Genomic DNA, 9606 nt, shown 5'->3' with positions numbered 1-9606 from the left:
CTGACCTCGGACGCTGAGAAGCCCAGGGTCACAGGTAAGGGCTGGGGGCAGGCTCCTTGTTGAGGGAGGGAGAGGGAAGGGGCACAGACAGCCAAGTCCCAGGTCCCGTGACCCCCAGGCGATGCTGCCCGCGCCCCCCGCCCCCCTCCCCCTCCCTCCTTCCCCTCCCCCCCTCCCCGCCAGCCAGCTCCTCCACCAGCTGCCATGGGGCAGTGCACCCACCAGTGCACCCACCTGACCGTGGCCTCTCTCCTGCCTGCGGCCCAGGCATCGTGCACGAGAAGCTGCTAGAGGACTACCTGCACCGCGTCTTCTCCTCTCCTGACGCCGCCGCCACCAGCAGGTACTGCCCGTGGGCCACCTCCTCCCTCTGCAGGGCCAGCCGGAGGCTGGAGACCGCGCCTGGGGAAGGGCCTGGGTTTCCTCACTCGCTCCTGCCTGGGGGTCCCGCTGCGTCCTCCCCTCCGGCAGTGCCAGTCCCTTCCGTCCGAGGGAGCTGGGGGGTCAGAGGCTGGCGCCGGTCAGCGCTCAGCGTTACACCAACTCCGCAGTCGGCATCGGTCCGTGAGCATCTGCCTGCTCCTCCCCACCCGGCCCTCTGCCGCCGGCCTGAGTCTGTGAAGGACACACCTCACCGCCCGTTTCCTTGCAAGTTTAACGCATTTAAGCTTAACCTGTATCAGTCCCAGTGCGTCTTAGCAGACACTTAGAAGCGGGAAAGGCACCTGTCCGCGCATTAGCTAAGGGGCCTGTTTGGGCGGGATTTCTCCATCCACAATCTGTACAGTTTGGATTATGCTGAATAGAAGTTTTTTTAAAATTTGTTATTGATTTTTTACAGAGAGGAAGGGAAAGGGATAGAGAGTTAGAAACATCGATGAGAGAGAAACATCGATCAGCCGCCTCCTGCACACCCCCCACTGGGGATGTGCCCGCAACTAAGGTACATGCCCTTGACAGGAATCGAACCTGGGACCCTTCAGTCCGCAGGCCGACGCTCTATCCAGTGAGCCAAACCGGTCAGGGCTAGAATTTTTTTTAGAATTAAAAATTTCTGTCTCCATCAGTTCATTTTTTTTTTAAAAAGTTTTATTAGGGAATAATTGACATACAATAAACCACTTGTGTTTAAAGTGAGTTTGAATTGCGGATAACCTGTGAAGCCATCATACCATCAAGACAATGGACATAGCTCTCAGCTCCAAAAGTGTTTAGAAATTTAAATCCTATTTTTGTCATCAACATATCCCCTGAGTGTTTTCCTACATTGCAAACTGATCCTGGTGGGCGTGTTTTAGGGCGCGGGGTCTGCCCTTAACCGGGGCCCTGGTTGGGGGGCTTTGCTTTTGGGGACCGAGCTGTGAGGACGCCGGGCTTGGAGTCGTGTGGCTCGAGTATTTGAACCGCAATCACATGTAAGGTTGTTGCTAAATTATCCTTCCTGGGAGTGCCCCTCTTGCTCAGCCTCCTGCCAGCCCAGGCTGTTCTGTCTTTCGCAGCCTGTTCTCTGGGCAGGCTCAGAGGGCAGCGTTGTTGCCTGTTCCTTTAAGTGGCTGTGGTGGCCAAGCGGTTCCTACTTCTGGGGGGCTGCTGCCCACCTCCACCCCAGCCCCAGTCCAGGCCTGCTCCAGGGCCGTCTGATCCCTACTTCATGTGACAGCAGAAATGATCCTGCTGCTGCCGCCACTGTGGCTGCCAGGAGGGCGAGCAGGTGGCAGGGCCATTGGTCAGCGGCTGTGTGGACGGGAAGCCCTGGGCTGGGGTTGGCCAGATGGGCAGTGCGGGGGCACTGAGAGGCCATCTCAGGTCGCCTGCCCACAGCTGCTCTGCAGATCGGGCACAAGACCAGGGCAGCCTGCCTGGCCAGCATGGCTCAGGGGTTGAGCATCGACCTAGGAACCAGGAGGTCACGGTTTGATTCCCTGTCAGGGCACATACGCGGGTTGAGGGCTAGATCCCCAGTGTGGGGTGTGCAGGAGGCAGCCAATCAATGATTCTCTCTCATCATGAATGTTTCTCTCTTTCCCTCCCTCCTTTTCTCTCTGAAATCAATTCTATATAATAAAAGCCTAATATGCTTAAGTGTCTGGTCGTCCGGCCGGCAGTTCAACCAAAGTGTAATATGCTAATGATATGCTAAGGCCTTTCAGCCACTCGCTGTGACGTGCACTGACCACCAGGGGGCAGATGCTTCGACAGGTAGGTTAGCTTACTGCTGGGGTCCGGCCAATCGGGACTGCTCGAGATGGGCTGGACATGCCCTGGAGCCCTCCCGAGGTCCCTCCTCAGCTGGCAACCTCCCGCGTCCCTCCCCGGCCCTGATCGTGCACCGGTGGGGTCCCTCGGCCTGGTCTCTGGTCTGCGCCCTCTCGCAATCCGGGACCCCTCAGGGGATGTCAGAGAGCCGGTTTCTGCCCAATCCCACAGGCCAGACCGAGGGACCCCACTGGTGCATGAATTTGTGCAAATATGTTACAGAACAAACAAACAAACAAAAACCAGAGCAGCCTTCCCAGGTGTGGGCCGGGAAGAACTGCTGGAAGCCTCCTGGGCCCGGGCCCCTGGTGTGTTCAGTGAGGCTGGCGGCCTTTTTAAAAATATATTTGTATAGATTTCAGAGAGGAAGGGAGAGGGAGACAGAAACATCCATGATGAGAGAGTCATGGACCAGCTGCCTCCTGCACGCCCCCCACCGGGGATCGAGCCCACAACTCGCTGGCTCCTGATCGGAAATCTAACCATGACCTTCTGGCTCATAGGTCGACGCTCAACCACTGAGCCCCGCCGGCCGGGCCTGGCAGCAGCCTCTCACCCTGCTGCCTGAGCCCCCGTCACAGGCCGGCACCTGTATTTACACGGAGACGCAGCTCTGTGCATCTCCAGCCCCCGCAGCCAGGGGTCAGTAGCAGCTCACAGCCGGGAGGAGCACATGGTCCCTGAGACTGGGCTGGCGCTGCCTTGCCAGAGAATGGGCGCTGTGGGCCACCTCTGTCCCCTTCCAGACCCCACTCCCTAGGCGGGTGGACGGGGCCGGAGCTGGGATCACAGCAGGAAGAGCAGGTGCCGCAGTCTGTGGCCCTGACCCAGAGGGCGTTGGGCCTCCCCTCTGCCTGAGCCCCGCTGGTGTCCACCTCCCCCTTCCCCGCTATTCTTAGCAGCTGAACTCAGGGCAGAGCTGGCTGACCCGAGACGGCCCTTCCTCCTCTGAGCATGTGCGGGCCACGCAGAGAGCGTCCGGCGGGGCAGGTGGTGGGCCGTGTAGGTTGGTACAGGACAGAGCCAGCCTGCAGCTCGGAGGGCTGAGCCCTGCAGATGCCAGGCGTGTCTCATTCCACACGGGCTTCCCTGGCTGGTGCCCCCGAAGGGACCGCAGGGCTGGGGTCCAGGGCTGACTCGCTGACCTTGGTGCTGACCATGTGGGGTCAGCGTTGCTCCCGGCCTCGCTTCCGCAGACCAGGGAGCTGAGGCTTAGCGGACTCTGTTCACAACCCTGAGGAGGCACCAGATGGGACATCACTTTTAGTTTAGCAGCTAACCTCGCCCTCTGATCCCAGCACGCCAGGGTCCGGGGCCAGACACACGCTTCTTCTGCAGTCTCGGCCGCCGCCCTCGGGAGCTTGGAGGGCGGGAGAAGGGGGGTTAGTGTCCTGGGCTGGTTTCAGGGACTGGGGGCCCCTCGCAGCCTCTTGCTCTCCCCAGGAAACCCCTGAACTTCCAGAACCTGCCAGAGCATCTGGACCAGCTGTTACAGGTGGACAGTGAGGAGGAGGAGAGCCAGGGTACGTGGCCGCTTCTGCAGTGGGGTTGGGGGAGCCAGGCCGGGCCCGGCAGACCCTGGGGGTGTCTTGGCGAGCTCAGCCCTCTGCGTTCTCTCAGACCTGGGCCCGACCACACCCTCCTCCTTGCAGGGCAGGTGGAAGGGCGGCTCGGCCCCTCCACTGTGGTCCTGGACCACACGGGCGGCTTCGAGGGGCTGCTGCTGGTGGATGACGACCTCCTGGGGGTGAGTGAGGGCGAGGCCCGGCCGGCCCAGCCCGGTGACAGCTCACTCAGCTCCTCCCAGCGCGGCCCTGGAGTCCTCAGCCCCACGCCCTCCTGACACCCCGAAACCCTCTTGCAAGTACTCTAGCCCCAGCCTCTTCCCAGCAAGGCCATGAGCCTCCCCGAGTGACACACGGGCCTAGCCCCCCCGCCCCCCCCCCCCCGCCCCAGTCAGGCGCAGGGCAGGGTGGGGCACAGAGGTCCTCGGCTCGCACCATGAGGCGGGCGGCGCCGGGATGGACGCTCTCCCTGGGGAAGCGCCCTGTGCCCGGACAAGCTCACCCCTGCTCTCCCCAGGTGATTGGCCACAGCAACTTCGGCACCATCCGCTCGACCACCTGCGTGTACAAAGGTGCGGCCGTGCTGGGCGGTGGCTGGGCCCGAGGTGGGGCAGTGTCTGCCTGCCGGGCCTGACTTGGCTTTTTCCAGGGAAATGGGTGTACGAGGTGCTCATCTCCTCCCAGGGGCTCATGCAGATCGGCTGGTGCACCATCAACTGCCGCTTCAATCAGGAGGTACGTGCGGGCCCCCAGGGAGCTCCTCTGCCCCAGACCCTCCCCGACTGCCCACCCAGCCCTGCCTGCCCTGGAGCACCGCCGCCTTCTCTAGACACGCGCCCCAGGCTGGCCCGCCCGCCTCCCCCGGGCCTGCCCTGGAGCACCGCCGCCTTCTCTAGACACGCGCCCCAGGCTGGCCCGCCCGCCTCCCCCGGGCCTCACAGCCCTTCCTCCCCAGGAGGGCGTCGGAGACACACACAACTCCTACGCCTACGACGGCAACCGGGTGCGCAAGTGGAACGTGACCACCACGAACTACGGCAAGGTGAGGGCCGAGCCGCCGGCAAGGTGAGGGCCGAGCCGCCGGCAAGGTGAGGGCCGAGCCGCCGGCAGCCTGAGGGGCTGAGGGCCGGGGCAGGGACTCGGGGCTCCTCTGGGTGGCAGTGGAGACGCAGCCCAGGGCCCGGGGGGCAGGCTGTCGGGCGCCGGTCTCTGTGAGCCTCCTCCCTGCAGGCGTGGGCCGCGGGGGACATCGTGAGCTGCCTGATCGACCTGGACGCCGGCGCTCTGTCCTTCTGCCTGTGAGTCCCCTGCCTCCTCCCGGCCGCCCGGCTCCCATCCCTGGGAGGGTGGCCTGAGGGGGCAGCCCCAGCAGGAACCTGGGCACGGCCCTCAGGCCTCCCTTCCACCCCAGGAACGGCATGTCGCTGGGCACCGCCTTTGAGAACTTGTCCAGGGGCCCGGGCATGGCCTACTTCCCAGCCATCAGCCTCTCCTTCAAGGAGTCCGTGGCCTTCAACTTCGGCAGCCGCCCCCTGCGATATCCTTTCCCAAGGAGGCGTGGGCTGCTGGGAGGTCGGGGTGCTGGGAAGTCAGGGCGCTGGGAAGTTGGGGCTGCTGGGAGGTCGGGGCGCTAGGAGGTCGGGGCGCTGGGAAGTCGGGGCGCTGGAAAGTCGGGGCGCTGGCGGGGAAGGGCCTGCTGCCTCGGGAGTGAGTGGGCCCAGCTTGGCGGGGGGCAGGAGGGGCAGCAGTCCCGTAGTGACCTTGTTCGGGAGGTGCCAGTTGAACTGATGAAGAGCGTGAAGTAGCAAAAGGGGTGCCGCCTCCGGGGGGCGGGTCTGAGCCCCAGATGCAGCTTAACTGTGACACCTACCCAGTGGCGGGCTACCGGCCCCTGCAGGACCCGCCGCGTGCCGACCTGGTGCGGGCACAGAGGCTGCTGGGCTGCTTCCGGGCAGTGCTCAGCGTGGAGCTGGACCCCGTGGTGAGCCAGGGGCTGGGCGGGGGCGGGGGCTGGGGCCTCCTGCGCCCTCCCTCACACTCCCCTCTCCCCCCGAGGAGGGGCGGCTGCTGGAGAAGGAGAGCTCCGAGTGGCAGCTGCAGGGCCAGCCCACCGTGCTGCTCACGCTGGCCCACATCTTCCAGCGCTTCGCTCCGCTCCTGGTGAGGGGCTGGGGGGAGGCAGGCCGAGGCCGAGGCGCCTGTGCCGGGGCTGCACCTTCACCTGGGAGCCCTCAGACCCCCAGGACGTCACCCAGCAGAGGAAGAGGCCTCGGGGCGGGTCCTAGAGGGGGTTGAGGGGTAACAACATCACAGGCAGGAGCGGCCGTGGCGAAGTCCCGGGAGGGCGGTGGGCAGCCTGTGCGTGGGGCGGCCTGAGGGCCCAGGGTCCCGCCGTGCCTGGGCCTGGCGCTGCCTCGGCCGGGTGCCCGTGGGGCGGACGGCCCCTCACCAGTGCCGCCCTCGCGCAGCGCAAGGTGTACCTGGTGGAGTCGGTGCTCACGAGCTTCCTGCTGGGCCTCGTGGAGGCGGGCAGCCCCGAGCAGGCGCCGGCCGCGGTGGGCCAGGTTCTGGACCTCCTGTGGCTCTTCATGGAGGTGAGGCTCCTGCGCTCGGGCCTCAGGCCGGGCCGGGCTCCCTGGGCTGGGGCCGGGGAATGGCCGTCGGGGCTGCCCCGCCCGGTCTGTGCAGCCAGCTCTCTCTCCAGGAATACGAGGTGCACGACTGCCTCAAGCAGCTGATGATGGCCCTGCTGCGCCTGTACCGCTTCTCGCCCATCGTCCCCGACCTCAGCCTGCAGGTGGGCGTGCGTGCCGCTGCCCGGAGCCCTAACCCTGAGCCCTGGGCCTCGCCTGCCCTCTGAGCACCCCCTCCCCGCAGATCCACCACCTGCGGCTCACCGTCGCCATCCTGAGGCATGACAAGTCCCGCAAGTTTCTGCTGAGCAACGTGCTGTATCCTTGCGTTGCCGCTCGGGGTCCCAGGAGGCTCGGGAGGACCAGAGCTGCCCAGTGTGGGGGGCTGGCGGGCAGATTCCGGGGCGACTTGGAGGTGTGGGGGCCCACAGGGCCTGCCCTCAGCCACAGCACTGTCCTTTACCCGTGTTCTGGCTCGGGGTTCCCCAGATCTAGAAGTCAGCTCTTCCTGCTCCCCCAGAATGTCGAGGGTGCGCAAGCAGAACAGTGGGGAGAGTGGCTCTGGGCCCCTGGCGGGAGCTGTGCTGTTGCCTCTTCTCTCTCTGGGGCCTTCCGCCTCCCAGGAGAGGCCACCAGGCCCCGCTCAGCCTGTCCCGAAGCCGCCTGTCCCTGGGGCCGCCTTTACTGCACACGTACACGCGTGGGCACCGGGCTTGGGCTGACAGCCACACCCTCTGGGGCTCATGGAGAGACACGCACAGGGCAGCGATGGCACCTGGGGCGGGCGCACTGTGGTGGGCACGTGGAGGTGGGCACGTGCAGGTGGGCACGTGCAGGTGGGCACGTGGAGGTGGGCACGTGGAGGTGGGCACGTGCAGGTGGGCACGTGCAGGTGGCCAGATTTCCGCCAAGCTTCCCGGGGGTGGGGGGCTCTCGGGTGAGCAGAGCTTGCCTTGACGGGCTCCAGCTTCGACGCGCTCCGGTCTGCCGTCTTCTTTCACATCAAGAGCCCGCTGCGCGTGGAGGAGGCCGGCCTGCAGCAGCTCATCCCCACCACCTGGTGGCCCCCCCACCCCGGCAAGGAGGTGGGTGGCCTGGGTGGCGGGTCTGAGGGAGGCTGGCCCAGGCTGGGGTGGGTGGTGGGGGAACCCTGCTGTCTCCCCTCCTGCGCCCGGTCCAGGGCAAGGACAGTAAGGAGGTGAAGGAGGAGACGGCCGAGGAGCGGCTGCGGAGGCGTGCCTACGAGCGGGGCTGCCAGAGGCTCAAGAAGCGCATCGAAGGTCAGGCCTGCCTGGGCCGGGTGGCTGGGCGGCTGGGGCTGTGTGCACATGTGCTTGGGGTGCGGCCGTGCCCGGGCTGGGCTCAGGGTCCCTGGTGGTGGAGCCCCATCCCAGCCTGCACCCCTCCTGCCCCGGGGCCCGAGGGCGGGGCTCTGCGGGCTCAGTGTCCGCTCCCCGCCCGCCCCAGTGGTGGAAGAACTGCAGGTCCAGATCCTGAAGCTGCTGCTGAACAATAAGGATGAGAATGGGGTGAGTCCAGGCGCCTGTGAGGGTCCCTGGCCCGGCGGGCGGGGCGGACCCAGCTCCCAGCACGGGCTGGTCCGGCCTGGAGCAGCGTCCTCAGCTCATCACAGCTTCATCTCCCGCCCCCGAAGGGTGAAGCTTCTAGGTACATCTTCCTGACCAAGTTCCGGAAGTTCCTGCAGGAGAATGCCAGCGGCCGGGGGGTAGGTGTCTGCCGGGCAGGCAGCCCACCGTGGCCCTGGCTGGGTTGCAGGCTCTGCCCCTGGGCTTCTGCCCCTTCTCCGCCTCCTTTTTCCCACTGAGCCCTGGTCCTCTGCCCTCTGCCCAGCGAGGACCCTGGGGCAGCTTCGGATGGCATGTCTGTGCCCTGTGCCCACAGAACATACCCCTGCTCTGCCCCCCTGAGTACATGGTCTGCTTCTTGCACCGGCTGATCTCCGCCCTGCGCGGCTACTGGGATGAGTACAAGGCTTCCAACCCCCACGCCTCCGTCAGCGAGGGTGAGTGGGCCAGGCCCGGCTTCGAGGCCGGCAGGGCCAGCCAGCCCTGGGGTGGGTGTGGGGTGGGGACTGGGGGGCGGGCAGCAGGAGCCCTGCAGGCCGGGACTGCGAGCCGTCCGCGCTGACTGCCCCCCGGCTCCCAGCCGCCACCTCTCTCTGCAGTCCGGGCCGGGGCTCCTTGGGCTCTTGAGGTGCTGGGCCCTGTGTGTGAGGGACACAGCCCTTAGGGGTCGGGGGAAGCTTTAGGCGCCCTGCACTGGGGGAGACCCCGCGGGGGCCAGGCTCTCATTTTCCCCTGAGCACTGACCTGGGATGGGGCAGGGTGGAGGTAGCCGAGGCCACACTGTGCGCCTGGGGGGTCGGTGCCACCCAGGGGTCCCCCCTGTGCGAGGCCAGAGTGGAGGGGGCAGCCTCCGGGAGGGTCCCTGCGGGTCTGACTGCCGGCCCGGCCGCCGGCTTCGCGCAGAGGCCTACGTCCCGCCCCAGGTCTTCTACAACGGCAAGGTGGACTACTTCGACCAGCAGCGCCTCGGCGGCCTCCTCTCTCACCTCCGCAAGACCCTCAAAGGTGCGTGCGGCCGGTGGGGACAGGTCCGGGCTGTGGACAGGGAGCCGGCTCTGCGGTGCGTGCCGAGCTACCTGTGCCCACTAGAGGGCGCCCGAGCACCGGCCTGCGGAGGGGGGGGCGGCTCTGCCCACTGGCCTCTTGTCTTGGGTCCAGCTGTCCCTTCCCTGGAGCACCCCCCACCCCGGGGGCCTCTGGGAGCCCTGCAGTGAGGCGGGCACGTGTGTGACAGAGTGGGGACCCTGGCTCTGGGCGAGGTCCCGGGGCTGGAGTTGCTGCCTGAGCTGTTTTGAGGGGTGAGCACGAGAGGCTGCAGGGCCAGGGCTGAGAGCACAGTGCAGGCCACGCAGGGGGGCCAGAGCGGACGGCCCAGGCGCAGGGGACGCAGCGGGGTGCCCCCGAGAGGACGAGCGAAGCCGGGGGCCGGGAAATGAGGCCGGGGCGCAAGGGCAGAGCCTCCGACAGGGACTGTCAGCTCATGGCTGGCAGCGGGGAGGTCGGGCTGCGGCTGTGCTTCGAGTGGGGTGAGGGCCAGGGAAGGGGACGGTGGCCGGTGTGCAGGTG

At 66.4% G+C, this 9606-nt stretch overlaps 1 protein-coding gene across 1 annotated transcript in view; it reads left to right on the top strand.

Annotated features, from left to right (window-relative positions):
- RNF123 (ring finger protein 123) overlaps nucleotides 1-9606 on the top strand; it is a 28116-nt gene that overhangs the window by 6048 nt on the left and 12462 nt on the right. Inside the window, exons 2-22 of the mRNA XM_023748593.1 lie at nucleotides 5-34; nucleotides 268-343; nucleotides 3700-3779; nucleotides 3909-4003; nucleotides 4339-4393; nucleotides 4471-4556; nucleotides 4777-4863; nucleotides 5052-5119; nucleotides 5233-5358; nucleotides 5688-5802; nucleotides 5877-5981; nucleotides 6290-6415; nucleotides 6526-6618; nucleotides 6699-6772; nucleotides 7422-7539; nucleotides 7635-7734; nucleotides 7922-7983; nucleotides 8109-8180; nucleotides 8357-8477; nucleotides 8944-9250; nucleotides 9448-9566. Coding sequence (XP_023604361.1) covers nucleotides 5-34; nucleotides 268-343; nucleotides 3700-3779; nucleotides 3909-4003; nucleotides 4339-4393; nucleotides 4471-4556; nucleotides 4777-4863; nucleotides 5052-5119; nucleotides 5233-5358; nucleotides 5688-5802; nucleotides 5877-5981; nucleotides 6290-6415; nucleotides 6526-6618; nucleotides 6699-6772; nucleotides 7422-7539; nucleotides 7635-7734; nucleotides 7922-7983; nucleotides 8109-8180; nucleotides 8357-8477; nucleotides 8944-9250; nucleotides 9448-9566 — 2115 coding nt within the window. The remainder of the gene's footprint in view (nucleotides 1-4; nucleotides 35-267; nucleotides 344-3699; nucleotides 3780-3908; nucleotides 4004-4338; nucleotides 4394-4470; nucleotides 4557-4776; nucleotides 4864-5051; nucleotides 5120-5232; nucleotides 5359-5687; nucleotides 5803-5876; nucleotides 5982-6289; nucleotides 6416-6525; nucleotides 6619-6698; nucleotides 6773-7421; nucleotides 7540-7634; nucleotides 7735-7921; nucleotides 7984-8108; nucleotides 8181-8356; nucleotides 8478-8943; nucleotides 9251-9447; nucleotides 9567-9606) is intronic.

This window comes from Myotis lucifugus, unplaced genomic scaffold, assembly GCF_000147115.1.
Source record: "Myotis lucifugus unplaced genomic scaffold, Myoluc2.0 scaffold_1571, whole genome shotgun sequence".
Taxonomy (NCBI): Eukaryota; Metazoa; Chordata; class Mammalia; order Chiroptera; family Vespertilionidae; genus Myotis; species Myotis lucifugus.
Note: the sequence above shows the minus strand (reverse complement) of the source record. Positions and strands in the feature narration are given on the sequence as shown.